General features: G+C 36.7%; 1 protein-coding gene and 1 pseudogene across 1 annotated transcript; one reads left to right on the forward strand and one right to left on the reverse strand.

The window, feature by feature from the left end:
- Positions 1-10,012: 10,012 nt before the first annotated feature.
- LOC133745571 (cytochrome P450 736A117-like) lies at positions 10,013-12,904 on the forward strand. Its single transcript, XM_062173660.1, has 2 exons — positions 10,013-11,127; positions 12,084-12,904. Exons 1-2 carry the CDS (start codon positions 10,219-10,221, stop codon positions 12,708-12,710), a joined length of 1,536 nt encoding a protein of 511 aa, XP_062029644.1. The 5' UTR covers positions 10,013-10,218; the 3' UTR covers positions 12,711-12,904.
- Positions 12,905-13,217: 313 nt separating this feature from the next.
- LOC133744960 (26S proteasome non-ATPase regulatory subunit 6-like) lies at positions 13,218-16,218 on the reverse strand (annotated as a pseudogene).
- Positions 16,219-16,963: the final 745 nt, after the last annotated feature.

Consider the following 16,963-nt stretch of genomic DNA (forward strand, 5'->3'; position numbering starts at 1 on the left):
TGAAAGTTGTAACCGCGACTATCTGATTTTTGTATGATTGCAATTTCATGTGAACATATTGCATTTGCATTATGTATTGGTCTTGTCAACCTGTATCTTAATTTGATATGAACACATGCAAATTTTCTTCATGAAAAAAAAGGAAGGTTTTCCCCACGTTATTCTCAGACCGTACGTGATGATGATGATAGGTTCCATCTTACACTTACCAGCTCCTCCTGCAGAGTCAGTTGCCACGGTATACATACCTCCTCCTCCAGGAATTAAAGTCATCATTGATAAAGTCATGAAACTGCCACTACAAGAGAAAATGTCATCGGTGACAACCCAAAGTTGTCATAAAAAGTCTCAATTTCTCGCTCAATTGAAAATGTGACGGCTTTGGATTATCACAACCAGTTGTCACATAATGTGTTTTACTGATTGTCAAAAGCAACGAAATTATATGGTTGTCGCTTTTTCAATATGCGACGCAATTGGTTCATCGTATATCACAAATTACGAGATACGCTAGTGTGTTACCAAAAACTATATGCGAGATTTTATATTTGTTACAATTTCTGATATATGAGGCTTCGTTTATATTGCATATTCCGACTGCGAGGCTTGTATGTTGTCGCTTTTTCAATATGTGATGCAACTAAATTCTTGCTTATCACCTTTCTTCAGGTATGTAATTGCGTTGTAAATTATTATATGCGAGATTTCTATATATGTTGCAAAAAGTAACATGCGAGGCAACATCCCTCTCACACATTTAAATCTAAAAGACCAAATGATTCCTCGCAAAATCTAATTTGCAGCTCTTATATATGTTGCAAATCTTAACATGCAAGTCTTCATTGGTGTCATGTTTTTCCTTTCAGCAAACACATATTACCGCTAGCTAGTAGGATGTCATCAACATAAAGTATCAGAAAGATAAAATTACTCCCACTAGTTTTCAGATAAATGCATTCATCCAACTTGTTCTCCAAAAAACCAAAATCAGTGATTACCTTGTCAAACTTCAGGTACCACTGTCTGGAGGCTTGTTTAAGTCCATATATAGACTTTCTCAATTTGCATACTTTGTTTTCATCTTCCAGAAACCCTTCAGGCTGTAACATGTAGATTTCTTCATTTAAATCCCCATTCAAGAATGTTGTCTTGACATCCATCTGATGCAGCTCTAAGTCAAAATGTGCCAGTAGGGCCATGAGTACCCTGAAGGCATCCTTTGTTGAAACTGATGAAAATGTCTCATTATAATCAACTGCCTCTTTCTAACTATAACCTTTTGCAACCAGCCTTGCCTTATATCTTTCAACATTCCCATCTGTAACCCTTTTGGTCTTGAAAACCCATTTACAGCCTATAAGATTGCAAGTATCAGTTCTATCCACCAAAAACCATACCTCATTCTTTGCCATGCTTTGCAACTCATCTTCCATAGCCTGCTTCCATTTGGCACTATTCATAGATTGCATTGCTTGTTTAACTGAAATAAGATCACTTTCTTCTTCTAAGTCAGGTTCTGTATTTATCTGATATATGTGATAATCATCAGGGATTGCTGATCTTCTTGTTCTCCCAGACTTTCTCAAAGCTATAGGATGTGAAATTTCAGGTTCTGCAACCACCGCAGCAGCTTCTGCAATTTCAGCTTGAATTGCACACCATTTTGTGCTTCTTGTCCTGCAATATCTATAACTTGATCATTGTGATCATGTTGTGCTTCATGTCCATTTTGTTCATGCAATGGGAATAATTCAATTTCAGCAGCAACACTATTATTTTCAGTTTCACCGCAGTAACCAGTTTCATCGCAGTAACCAGGATAAACAAACCAGTCTTCAAAACTGTTATCTGATGAATTTGCATCCATGTCATCATCCACACTTTCTTGCTTGTTTCTGGTGGCTTTCTCCAGGTACCCCACACAGAATGCTGTACCGTCTGGGGTACCGATCTAACTCCTAGATCCTGAATCAAGAACACAGCGTTAGAGGGGTAAACCGTACCGGACGGTTTACACCTCTCCGATGCCTGAATGAGAAACTAATATATAAGTGTATCAAGTAAATAATGGATGAAGGAGTTATTACCCGTAAAAGGTAGTTGTACTGATGCTTTAATACTCAAGCATGGGAAAGGAGTTTCCCCTATCTTCAATGTGGGACGCAGGTTGTTCTCCTGATGCCTCATCAACCTTCTGCTGTGTAATCAGATGGGCTGTGCTGGCCTTGCCCCGGGCCCTGGGTGCCAGGGGTGACATCCCATATGAGTCCCGCCATGGTGGGTCATGAACCCGGCCCATGGCATAGTACCTGGGAGTACCGATGGGGCCCAGCCGATAGTGCCAAACCTAGTTAAGACTTCCCTAGTATGTACATTGCTGATCAAGCATTTCATAAAAAAATGTGGCCCTATGACATTCCACAATTCTAGTCCCTCTATCTAGACAATAAAACTTGAACCCTTTTGATTTTTCAGAATAACCAATGAAGTAGGAACTTACTGTTTTAGAGTCAAGTTTACCAGCTTCTACATTATGCACTCTAGCTTCTGCTTTGCACCCCCACACATGAAAATGGTTCAAGCTTGGTTTATAGCCACACCATAACTCGAATGGAGTCTTTGAAACTGCTTTTCTTGGAGTTCTGTTACAAATGTACTTTGCAGTCTTCAACGCTTCTCCCCATAGAAATTTTGGTAAACCAGACCTCAGAATCATGCTTCTAACCATGTTTATCAAGGTTCTATTCATTCTCTCTGAAACTCCATTTTGTTGAAGATTGTATGGAGTTGTGTATTGTGCCACAATACCACATTCTTGCAGATACAGTGCAAATGGACCCTTGTAATGTCCCTTTTTTGAGTATTTTCCAAAGTATTCACCTCCTCTGTCAGACCTGACAACCTTAATGAGTCTATCAGTTTGTCTCTCAACCTCATTTTTAAAGATCTTAAAGGTATCCAAGGCTTGTGATTTTTCAGAAATTAAATAAAGATAACAGTATCTTGAAAAATCATCTATGAAGGTGATAAAGTAACAATTACCTAGGGGTCGTCAACGGGCTTTATTAAAAATAGACGGATCCAAGCCCGTCCATATAAAGCGGGCTTTGCGGGCTTTTTCGGGCCGGGCCGGGCTTGGCCTTGCGGGCTTTTTTGGGCCAGGCCTTGCGGGCTTTATGTATAAATAAATATTTAAAGACACATATTTTTTTTTTTTAATCAAGCTTTGGAAATTCATTGGATAATGATCAAATACAATCAAAGATAACATATCTATAATTCTATATTGTACCAAAAAAAAATCTTTATTTATATATAGATACTAATTTATTGATAAATAAATTTTTAAAGGCACTAATTTTTTATAAATCTATATTTATACATCATACACTCCAAAGAGCAACATATAGCAATTCAAAGAAAATGAGAAAACTGACCGTTGGATGTGATTATTACAATAAAATAAGACTGTGGTTAAAAATTTAGTCAATTTCACCATAGTTTCAAACCCGATCGGATTGGTCAATTGTACGTAGTCACTTGCATGTTTTCTTGGTTGACCGATGACGTGATGAACGCAAAACTTGCTTATTTTTTTACATCACGTTTGTAAATATTTCATCGATGGATGTGTGTGGACATAAGATAAAAATTTCAATTTTTAATTACAAATACATTGGCCTATACTAATTTGTCTCCTAAAGTTGTATGACTTATACATTACATTTAAATTGTTGAGGTCCATTCTAAAACAACCGTGAAGTGGAAGATGAATTTGGAGAAACCAACCGCTCGATTGAGAGATTGTAATATTTTATGGTGGTTGTAAAAAATCTAGCCAATTTGGTTATCGTTTCGAATTCGATCAACTAGGTCAAACGTAGTTACTCTTATAAACCTATATTCATATATCATACACTCCAAAGAGCAACCCCTATCAATTCAAAGAAAATGAAAAAAACCGACCGTTTGATGAGTTTATTACAATAAATTATGAGTGTGATAAAAAATTTAGCCAATTTCACCATATTTTCGAATTCGATCGGATTGGTCAACCGTAGTTACTTATATGTTTTCTTGGTTGACCGATGGCGTGACAACCGCGAAACGTGCTTATTTTTTCACATCACGTTTGTATATATTCCATCGATGGATGTGCATGGACATAAGATAAAAAAAAATTAATTTTAATTACAAACACATTGGCCTATACCAATTTTCTTCCTAAAGTTGTATGACTTATACATTGCATTTAAATTGTTGAGGTCCATTCTAAAACAACCATGAAGTGGAAGATGAATTTGGAGAAACCAACCGCTCGATTGAGAGATTGTAATATTTTATGGTGGTTGTAAAAAATGCAGCCAATTTGGTTTTCGTTTCGAATTCGATCAACTAGGTCAAACCTAGTTACTCTTCTAAACCTATATTTATATATCACACGCTCCAAAGAGCAACCCCTATCAATTCAAAGAAAATGGGAAAACCGACCATTGGATGTGATTATTACAATAAATTATGAGTGTGGTTAAAAATTTAGTCAATTTCACCATAGTTTCGAACTCGATCGGATTGGTCAACTGTAGTCACTTGCATGTTTTCTTGGTTGACCGATGGCGTGATGAACGCAAAACTTGTTTATTTTTTTACATCACGCTTGTAAATAATTCATCGATGGATGTGCGTGGACATAAGATAAAAATTTCAATTTTTAATTACAAATACGTTGGCCTATACTAATTTGTCTCCTAAAGTTGTATGACTTATACATTGCATTTAAATTGTTGAGGTCCATTCTAAAACAATCATGAAGTGGAAGATGAATTTGGAGAAACCAACCGCTCGATTGAGAGATTGTAATATTTTATGGTGGTTGTAAAAAATCTAGCCAATTTGGTTATCGTTTCGAATTCGATCAACTAGGTCAAACGTAGTTACTCTTATAAACCTATATTTATATATCATACACTCCTAAGAGCAACCCCTATCAATTCAAAGACAATGGAAAAACTGACCGTTGGATGAGTTTATTACAATAAATTATGAGTGTGGTAAAAAATTTAGCCAATTTCACCATATTTTCGAATCCGATCGAATTGGTCAACTGATATTTAGAATATATATATATATATATATATGCACATATTTTATATAGAAGTATAAGAACTTCCACACACACATATATATATATATATCTCTATATATATATAAACACACACACATACATGATATATTGATATATATATATATAGATATTTATAAACACACACACATATATAGATATATCTATATATAACACACACACACACACACACACACACACATATATATATATATATAAACACACACACACATATCTACATATATATATATATAAACACACACACACACACACACATATATATATATATATATAATATTTTACGGGCTTTTACGGGCCGGGCTTTTGCGGGCTTTTTAATGGGCCGGGCCGGGCTTTTAGCCCTCAGGGCCGGCGGGCCTCCATCGGCCTACTTGATCCGCGGGCTTTTTGATGAGGCCTACAATTACCACAAATTGTGTTGACTGGAAAAGGACCACAAATGTCAGTATGCACTAAGTCAAGTAAATGATCACTCCTTTTGGAACCTATTTTCCTAGAGTTAGTCATTTTTCCTTTTAAATAGTCAATGCAAGTCTCAAAATCTTCAAAATCTAAGGGTGGCAGAATTTCTTGTTTAACCAAATCCTTCAATCTTTCTTTCGAAATGTGGCCAAGTCTTTTATGCCACAAGAATGATGAAAAATCATGATTAAACTTCCTTTTAGCAGTAGGATTCTTAGACAACACAAAAATTTCTTTATTTTGACTTGACATAGATTCTGCACTAACACAGTTAACAAACCAATAACCATCTATTATTTTTGCTTCTCCAAAACACTTTGAATTATAATAGAATAACATAACTTTATTATCACTAGAGAATTTGAAACCGCTGTTTGATACAGACTGAGAACCAGAAATCAAGTTCCTACTAATACTAGGAATGCAATAGACATTATTTAGTTCTAATACAAAGTTATTCCTAAATACAAGCTTGACAATCCCTACAGCTTTTACAACCACCTTTTGACCACTTGCAGTGCACACCTTTGTCTCATTCTTATGTGGGATTGTTATACTTGATAATCCCTGCAGTGAATTGACAATATGTATTGGTGAGCCAGTGTCAAACCACCATGAATTGTCAGGCATAAAATCATTTGACTCCAAATTAAAAACTGGTTTTGACAAAAAAGTACCTTTCTTAGTCAACCAAGCCTTGAAACCCTCACAATCTTTCTTAAAGTGACCTGGTTTCTTACAGAAGAAACATTTTATCACACCAACAGGTTTTTAGGACTTACCCTTGTTGTTGTCAGTCTTAATAGCAAGTTTGGAGGTGCTCCCTTTTTTATTCTTGTTCCCAAACTTCTTCTTGTGTTGTGGCTTATTAATCAGATTAACTGATACATCCCTTCCCTTTTTCAGAATTTCTTCCTCAACCTCCACACAAAATGAGATTAGTTCATTCACACTCCACATTTCTTTATGAGTTTTGTAAAGTGTCTTCAAATGATCATATTCATCTGGCAGTGAATACAATATCATGTAAACCAGGAATGGATCCTCAACAGACATGTTCAGTGCCCTGAGTTTCCCCGCAATATCATAAGCCCTCATTATATATTCTCTGACACTCCCTTTGCCATTGTATTGCATTCTGGTAAGAGACTTCATGAGATTCCCTATTTATGCCTTGTCTGAGACCTTGTATTTCTCAGCAATGGAGTTGAAGAACACTTTTGCATATTCTGAGTCTGGAATGCCTCCTCTTACACTCTCACTTATACTCTTCTTCATCATGATCAGTGCCATTTTATTGTGCTTATACCACTTTTCATATTTTTCCTTGCTTTCCCTGCTTGCAGTTGGTGTCAATTCCTCAGGTGGATCCTCCTTCAGCAGATGGTCATAATCCAAAACTCCCAAATTCAGCTCAATGTCACCTTTCCACTTCTTGAAGTTTGAGCCATTCAGAAATTCAATCTAACTAATGCTCATAGGAAAGTGCATGGCTGCATATGAAGTAAATTCAGTAAAACATTCTAGTTTATTTGAATACCAGCCATAATTGTTTTCAAGTCCCAAACTAAATGCAAATTCATAATTTGAACATTCATTTAAACTAAATTAAGCCATATGAACAGAAAAAAGAAACTCAATCATATTCAAGATTCTGACAGCCTTTGTGGCGTTTTGATCTTTAATGATATCTGAATGCTCAGTGTTCTGCATATGCACAATCATGAAAACCAAATGTTTGATATGGATTTCTTTGGAAATAAATATCAATTTAATTTTAAGTTTCATGATGTTGTTGGTGTAAAATAGACAAAACATATAGTTTCTTGTATACTAAGCCATTTTGACAGCATGAAGTATGTGAAACTTAATTTGTCTAGTTTACAGTGTTATCATGATCTATCTGATTCTTAAGGAATTTCATGTTTATAGCCACTTTGGCAGCATATAATATCAGAAAATCATACAGAAGATCAAGTAACTGAATTTCAATATGTATAATAGATATTTGAAAGTGATGCAGGAGCATATGGGCCAACATCAAATGCATTATTCTGTTATTTTATATTTTATTATTTAGATATTTTTAGGGTATCATTTTACATTTAATTTAGGATTTACATTTAATTAGCTTTCCATTTTAGCTTAAGTCTACTTATTCTCCAAGTATTGTAAACCCTATAAATATGGGTAATGTAATCGTTGTTAGATAGCTTATAGTTTATGAATAATATCAGTTTATTTGCGGCATGGATTTGCCATACTCTACGAGTTTGCTACTCCTTATTTCTGGTGTCTGTTGAGTGATTATTGGAGGCCTGTGTTCGATACCTCATTTCCCCATCAGAAAGGTAAACATTCATTATGTCATTCACAGTATTCTCAATGATAAACATTCAATGTAAATTACATATTCATAATCAAGAACATTTACATTATGTCAAGTGTAAATTATGCAGACATATATATAGAGATACATATATAAATATTAACTTGATTAATGAAAATAAAACTGAATGCGGATTATAATAATATCTTGATCCCAGAATTCTATATAATTTCACAGAACATGTAAATCAATTTGAGTATAGCAAGCTCTGATACCAATTGTTAAAAAACCTAAATCATAGTCATGAACAAATCACCGCAGTGAAAACACAAACGTGAACAAATCACTACAGCAAATCTTAATCGCAAACAAATCATCGCAGTGAATTCCCTGCAGTGAATATTGTAAACTATCTCAAATTGAATACATGAAATTAAACTATCTGTGTAATACATTCTAGGAAATTGAACAACAATCTTACTTGAACCACTCGAGTTGTCCATTTGGTTCTTCTCCTGATTCCACCTTAATTTATTTTTCTCTTTCAATTGATGGGACTATTTCAGAATGAGAAAACAACATGTGTATCAGCAGGGACCAAATCTAACATATATACAGTTAGCCATTCACGTCAGTTTCTTCCATCAAAAAACTGTCATCATATGTTAACTGTATTTTCAAACTGAACATCAGATAATACCTCATAACTGCATTTATTTGAATTTCATAATTCTAACAGATCATAAGTAGGACCAAATATGATTTAATATAGTTTCTATACTTATTTCAATGCTTGAACTAAAAAACCAGTCATACATATATCTACATTCAGCTTTATACAATGTCTTGTTCATTAGGATATCTAACAGAGGATCGATCTGTCCCGGGATTCAGTTTGCTACGACTGTCAATGAGATTGCTCTAGCAAATTTGCTGCACAAGTTTGATTGGACATTGGCCGGTGGAGTAAGAAATGAGGATTTAGACATGACTGAATCATCTGGTTTAACAATTCATAAGAAATACCCTCTTCAAGCCGTGGCTATTCCATATTCATCAGCTTAACCGCTGGTTATTGTAAGAAGAGTAGCTAGCTAGCTAGCTACAGCTTGTTCTCCCCATGTTTTTTAGAGTGGGCGCATTGAGTTGTATTAGTTATGCTGTTTTGTTTTGGAGTTGCATTCCTGTTGTTTATATTTGTTGACGTTTGGAGTAATAAGTTGTTGAATTGATCAACCATTAGTACGTGGTGGCTTATTCACCCTAAAGTCACGTTTTCTACTTCGATCGTTTTCTGGTTGAAATGCGGCTGAGAAGTGGTAAATCTCTTGATCGATGAGTTGATGGTAAGGATAAATCACATCCACAACAACTTATCTATATATTTACCGAATGAGTTATTATTTCTTACTGACATATTGGTTAATCTGGTAAGTATAATTACCCAAATATATATATCACCCAACAATTAAAATGAGTGAATCATACAGGTGTGTGTACACACCTTGCTTCTTGGGGACTCGAGAGTTCTTGTTCTTGCTGCCAAGAGGCATTCCAACCCTCCTCTTGAATGCCATCAGTTAAGGCTCACCACTAGACTCAATTAAGTCGACCCAAATCAGCCTGAAGAGTAGGAAGCTTCCCACCAAGAGTTGTCTTGAATTTCTTAGGAGAAGGAGTGCATCCCCTACAGCAACCTCGTTTTTTGGAGGGCTGAAACTCCTCCTGCGCGCATTGGCTGCACCACCTCATGTGCACCTTTCGATTTATTTATTTGAATATCATATTCTAAAAATTTTAATAAATAATTGACGTTACAGTAAAACCTATGAAATAAACACATTTAAGAAATATATGAGACCAACAAACGATTGAAATATCTATAAACTATATGTATGTATTGTCTTCCCTCGTCACATCAATATGTTTAGGAAATTTGGTAATGTATGTTTTCTTGTATGTATATGAAACATCAAAACGAATATATAAGATACCCTTATATTTTATACGAATCGAACGTGCATATATGAGAGAGCCAGAGAGGACACTGGCGACGGGTCCCCGTTCCTATTAGAAGAACAATATAATCTCAATTATTGTTAAATCCCCATTAAAACATTGTAATAGACAAAATAAAAGAAAGGAGAAACCTAGTTGTTTAGTCTTCCACCTGATACATGCTCCTGATTAAACTATGGACTCATTGAGATGCAAGGGTCCATTTTGATCATTAAACATTTCGTTCTTAACTAACTTTCCTATATAACACAAACCACACACGCTAATGAATCTCCGGAAAATAATGGCGGAGCTGATCAATAATGAAACCCTTCCAATAGTATTTGTTGCCATTTTCTTCATTCTCCTATACAGGTGGTCTTCCACTTCCACTTCTACTAGAACAAACTCACCACCTTCTCCACCAAAACTCCCCATCATCGGAAATCTTCACCAACTAGGCTCATCAAGGTCTCCGCCACATCTCGCACTCCAAACCTTGTCTCAGGTCCATGGCCCTCTCATGCTCCTCCACTTCGGAAGCATCCCCGTCCTCGTCGTCTCATCGGCAGAGGTTGCTCAGGCGATCATGAAAACACATGACCTCAATTTCTGCAGCAGGCCCAAGTCCACCGTCTTCGCAAAGCTTCTATACAACTCAAAAGATGTGGCCACCGCGCCTTACGGCGAGTATTGGAGGCAGGTGAAGAGCATATGCGTGTTGAATCTGTTGAACACCAAAAGGGTTCGGTCTTACTGTGGCGTTAGGGAAGAGGAAACCAAAGCCATGATCAAGCAGATAAGGGATTCAAAAGGAGTCGTGAATTTGAGGGACATGCTTATGACGCTTACAAACAATGTCGTCTCTAGAGTGGCTCTGGGGAAGAGTTACTACAGTGATGGGGGTTTTAAAGAGCTTTCGGTGGATCATACGGAGTTGCTGGGAAGTCTTTATATTGGGGACTATATTCCATGGTTTGGTTGGTTGAGCCGTGTCACTGGTTTGGACGCGAAACTAGACAAAGTGGCTAAACGGTTTGATGACTTCTTGGATGTAGTAATTCAAGAGCATATGGATAATACTGATCAGAAGGAGGAGGACCAAAAGGATTTTATAGACGTTTTACTTGAGATTCAGAAGGAAAACTCGCTTGGTTTTCGTATTGACAGAGTTAGCATAAAGGGTGTCGTCTTGGTAACTCTCTCTCTCTCTCTCTCTCATGTATATGTCTTCATCGGTTCCGGAAGTAATGTGAAATTACTCAAATTGAGTACATAGGAGATGTTTACAACTTGAGAGTTTCTATTAGGATCTCCAAATCTGCTCATTTGACCTCACTCTATTATGAATTATTAAATAACATATATAACCTACTATAAAATGACTATTAAGGATAATAATTATACCAAAAAATATTATATTTATTTTATGTAGACTTTCCAATTCAATAATATTAGATTGTATTTCTTATTATTTTCCTTATCTATTTTCATTTTCCAATTTCACTACATACTCATTAAAGCATTCATATATATTTAATAAGAATTAAAAATATGATTATATTTAAATAATTAATCATGTGGTACAAACAATATAGAAAAAAAAAACATTAAAAAACAAATGATTTTTTTTGTTTTTGAGAATAAAAACAAATGAATTTTTTTTTTTTTGCACAGCTAAAATAGAAAAAAAAAAATTAAACAGAATAGTTCATGACATTTTCTTATTGATTAGACATTAATTTTTGAAACTCAAATTTGATTAAGAAATGTATATTTAGTTAAGATTTATAGAGTGATTAAATCATTGAAATAACTAAATTTTTTATTTTAAAGATAATAATTTATTTGCAAATTATATGAGTGAGGTTATTTGAGGAAGTTTAGTGAGGTTTAGTGAGTAAATTTAGTATTTGAAAATTTGACAAGAGGTGTAAAAAGTATAGAGATCAAATAAGTAAATTTGGAGGTTCCAATAGAAAAACTCAAACAACTTTACATCACTAATTGTTAATAATGCTAATTTGTAGGATCTCTCTCTCATGTATATGTCTTCGTCGGTTCCGGAAATAATGTGAAATTACTCAAATTGAGTACATAGGGGATGTTTACAACTTTACATCACTAATTGTTAATAATGCTAATTTGTAGGATATGTTTCTTGCTGGGACCGATACCACAGCTACACTTCTAGAATGGGCCATGTCTGAGATTATAAAGCACCCAAGTGTTATGAGCAAATTGCAGAATGAAGTAAGAGGAGTAAACAAAGCTGAAGAAGACATACTAACAGAGGATGATTTGATTGATATGCCTTACTTGAAGGCAGTGATCAAGGAGACTCTTCGCTTACATCCTCCGCTTACGCTACTATTGCCTAGGATATCAACCCAAGATGTGAAAATAAATGGTTACGACATTAAAGCCAACACACAAGTCATAGTGAATGCTTGGCAGATCGCAAGAGATCCCAAGTCGTACGATTACAAACCAGAGGAGTTTGAGCCAGAAAGGTTCTTGAATGCTAATAGTGGTATAAGTTATAAAGGAAATGACTTTGAGTTGATTCCGTTCGGAGCTGGCAGGAGGTTGTGTCCTGGGGTTCAGTTTGCTACAGCTGTTAATGAGATTGCTCTAGCAAATTTAGTGCACAAGTTTAATTGGACATTGCCTGGTGGAGTAACAATTGAGGATATAGACATGACTGAAACAGCTGGTATAACAGCTCACAAAAGAGACCCTCTTAAGGCCGTTGCTATTCCATATTCATCGGCTTAAGATATGATTAAAGACATCAGTTGTGTATGAATTCTGCTATATTATTTGGAATTATTCTTAAAGTATGTTTGGTGATGTATTTTTTTTTTTTTTTTGAATAAATGTTTGGTGATGTATTGGATTACGAAGTTTCTGTATTATGTAGCGGCGGCTTGCATATTAAATTTATTGTCGGCTTTTCTGTTTGGTTTGTAAATGAACAATCTCGTGCGTGAGACAACTATACAATCTTACAATCGGCAATGTATGAACTTTTACGATATCCAAGCGTTATGAAAAAACACTGATCGAACGTAGTAAGGGAAATAGTTGAAAGCAAATTAACAGAGGATAATTTGTAGGAATGCACTACTTGAAAGCAGTTATCATAGGCCGGCAGTCATCAAGCTAGTTTGTATGGAAGAAAAACACTTTAAATTATGTTTTCAATTATGTTAAAGAAATCAAGACAATGGCATTCCTGCAAGCTAAACCGAGTGCTTAATTATAGTATCAATCCTCCCCGTCTACAGTTTTGTGGCCATAATAACTGATACTTGAAACTCCACACACTGAAAAACTCACTAATAGTAAATGGAAAGGTGAAAGGAAACCTGAAGATCATTGCCCAAGTTTTTCAATTTTGGAGAGAAAATAAATAACTTGGTTCATCAAATGAGAATTGAAAAGTGGAAAGTTGCTATGCCTTTAAAGTTCTTTAGACCACTTTCAAAATTCAGAGAAGCCTACGCCTAAAGATCAATGACACGTGACAACTTCTGGATCCTGTTCAATAGGAAGTCCCCTTGCTTGATAGTTGCCTACTTGCCTGATACAGAGAATTCTTGCCATCCGGACGATTCGTTTCTAGAACACCTGAAACTTTATCTATCTTGCAGTGGAGTTTCCCTGCTGCAATGAATCGAGACAGCTCCCTGCAAATCACAGAATGGGATTAGATTTACGTGCCCTTAACAAATGCCTCACCATAAATTCAAGGATCAGACATAAAATCCGCAGAGTACACCACAAAGAAGCCAAACATAACAGACAGTAACTTACAGATCAATGAAATTCACTGTCAGGTCAAATGCCTTCGCCATTGCTTCAATAGTCACACTTGTAGGATTCCAAAAATTGAGAATAAACAACGGTTCTGATCTCCCTCATGTAATACTTGAAGTGTGGATGCAAATAACGATCCAGCTTTATCTGCTCTGTCAGACCAGCTGCAAAAGAACAAAGATAGAGAATGACAACTTTCAATAAATTGAAAAAGAATTGTGACTGGTAACTTGGTAAGGAAGTTAATAAAATAAATTATCTACTTACCAAATGCTGCGAATAATACTGACAATCACATAGAGAGTTCAAAAATTCAGACAAGTACGAGATTTTCCAAATCACGGTTAGTTTCTCGGGAGCATCCACCACCTGTGAATTAATAGGAACATATACCCCAAGAAAGTAAAATCACAAACGCTTGGTAACAAACAGTATCCCCTTCTGTTTTAAAGAAACTCTGTCCAGAAATATAATGCTTGTTAGGACGGTATAAAATGACGGTATAGGGAAATATTTCGTAAGAGGTGAAGGTAGAAATGGAATCTAGGAACAAATCGGCTGCCTTCTTAAATTTTCAAGTGGACATGCAGTACAAGTCTTTATTGGCATGTTTACTTACTTGTAATGGAAAATAATCATGAATCGGAGACAAGTGGAATGGGAGAAGAAAGGAATCGGTATTGATTCCGGAGGAATGATTCCTAAACCCATCTCCCCCCTTCGTAATCGAATTCCTGAGTATTCAGGAATCGATTCCTGATAAATAGGTGGGACCTACACCAATTCCGATTCCTTCATGTGTTAATAAACACATAAATTCTTTTACCTGGAATCATTCCGATTCCTTTATGTGTTAGTAAACACAGGGGTGTTTTTACTCCGTAATCATTCCATTACATTCCATTCCATTCCAAGTAAGTAAACATGCCCGTACATACCTTCAAGCGATTCTTCCTTTCCCAATCGCCTGATGATGCACTGACACGAGTACGGGGTGCGGGGTGCGATACGACACGATACGCGGATACGTTTTTTTTCAAAAAAACAGGGTACGATACGTTTTTTAAAATAATATATATATATATATATAGAGGCCCGATCAGGAGCGGACGTCCGCACTTTCGCTAAAGTGCGGACGTCGATGCAGCAGCGGCGGCGGCGCGGGGCTGGCCGGAGGGAGGCCGGAGGCGTCCCAGACCTCTTCTGGGCGGCGTTCGAGGTCGGAGGAGGTCAGGCTTGCTGGTTTCTGGGCAGCCACCTCACCTGCAGTTGCAGGTTCTGTGCAGCACCGCAGAACCGTCGCCGGCGACTCCACCGGACCGCAGACCCCTCCGCACGACCCCCAGCGTCCCTCCTGCAAGCGCGCCGCGCCGTCGCCGCTCGATCGAGGCCGAAGGAGCGACGCCCGCACTTTTTCTGGGTTGCGGACGTCCGCTCTCGAACGGCTTTCTATATATATATATATATAGTATTAATAAATAATGTTTTAGAGAGAGAGAATTGGACATATAAGGATAATTGCTGGCAACCCGTAATTGATTCCAACCCCACTCAACCCCACTCACTATAATTGATATGGATTCGGCTGTCATGCAGATCTGCATAATATGCAGATCGATTGTAGGCCGTTGATTTTCTCTCTCTTCTCATCGTGTGGCTCTCCTTACACCACCATGTAATATATTTAATTCACCCAGCTAATCACTGACTGACACACAGATCTGCATGGTATGCAGATCTGTATGATAGAATTTTCCAATTGATATAAGATGATTTTTTCAATCTGGACATAATAGATTAATAGCCCAGAACAACCTTCAAGGCTTCAAGCATTCAACAAATCAACCCGGCCACACGGCCACACCGCTTCAACCTTCAAGCTTTCCAATCAGATCATATCCATCCCCGTCGTGAAGAAGCAACGCACAGAGAAAGACGCCGCGAAGAAGCAACTTACAGAGTCAGAGACGCGAAGAGAGAACTGAATCAACTGATCGAAGAGAGAACTGATCAACCTTCAAGCTTTCAATCTGAACATACCCACTAGCTGCGAAGTCGCGAATAAGCAACGAACAGAGAGTCAGAGACGCGAAGAGAGAACTGATCGAAGAGGAGTTATGCGTATCCAAAATCAGGTCAAACCGTATCCAAGACGTATCAACAAAGTCAACCGATGCTACATAGTCAATGATACGTTTTGAAGGTCTTAGATATGCACCCAGTGCGTATCGTATCCGTATCCGTATCCGATACGGATACGATACACCATAGTCAGAATTTTGCCGTATCCATGCTTCATACCTCCCTCTTCAAATAGGCCGTCAACATAATGGAATGGTTAAAACGAAAGCTCAACTACAAAATTTGAAATTAATGAGGAAATTATATATGCAGCTGAGAGAGCCCAGGCCACTACTTACTTTTTCGCTTTCTCAATGCTCTTAGAAATGAGGTCAAAATCCATGTAAAAGCAACCAAGCTACAGCGTATAGAACACTACCAAGTCCATCTTTTTCCCTACTGCAACTGCCTTGCTTTCTGTTACGTACCTTGAGTTGTTCCAGCGCTTTTTACTAGGGCCATAGGGAAAGAAATCAACACTATCAAATGAGGGGACCCATCAAATGAGTCACATAAAGCAAATATGATTTCTAGAACAAACAATTTCAAATATAGCTACCTTGTCACCTACACGGATCGATGAAGAACAGGGACTTGGCCAAATGAGCTTCTCTGACTTCAATTTCTCCCAAGTTTTCTTCAGCATCGGCAATATTATCCTAAACAAATGCAACCAGATAAGTGACATGAATGTAAATGAGATATTTGATAAATATGTGGATCCAAATAAAATGCATATAGGAGGAATATATACTATGCTGTTCAATGGAATCACAAAACTTCTCTTGCTTTATGTATACCCAAAACACATACAGGAACCAGAGAGCAAACCAAGCAAGGGCTTTTGCTCAATGAAAAAATCAAGTCTTGATCATCACCCAAGTAATAAGAGAGGAATGCCTTGACCAGGTAGGAAATAAGTGGTCAGTTATAAACAAAAATTCTTGGGACGAAGAAACAATTAGAACTTGAAGAAATCAGATTAAACCTCAAATTGAAAAATTTAAGATTTTCAAGGACAAGATTTCACCCGGTGCAATATGTCGGAAAATTTATCCTGAATCACTGCCACGTGCATAAATAGATCC

The sequence above is a fragment of the Rosa rugosa genome, chromosome 4, assembly GCF_958449725.1.
Source record: "Rosa rugosa chromosome 4, drRosRugo1.1, whole genome shotgun sequence".
Taxonomy (NCBI): Eukaryota; Viridiplantae; Streptophyta; class Magnoliopsida; order Rosales; family Rosaceae; genus Rosa; species Rosa rugosa.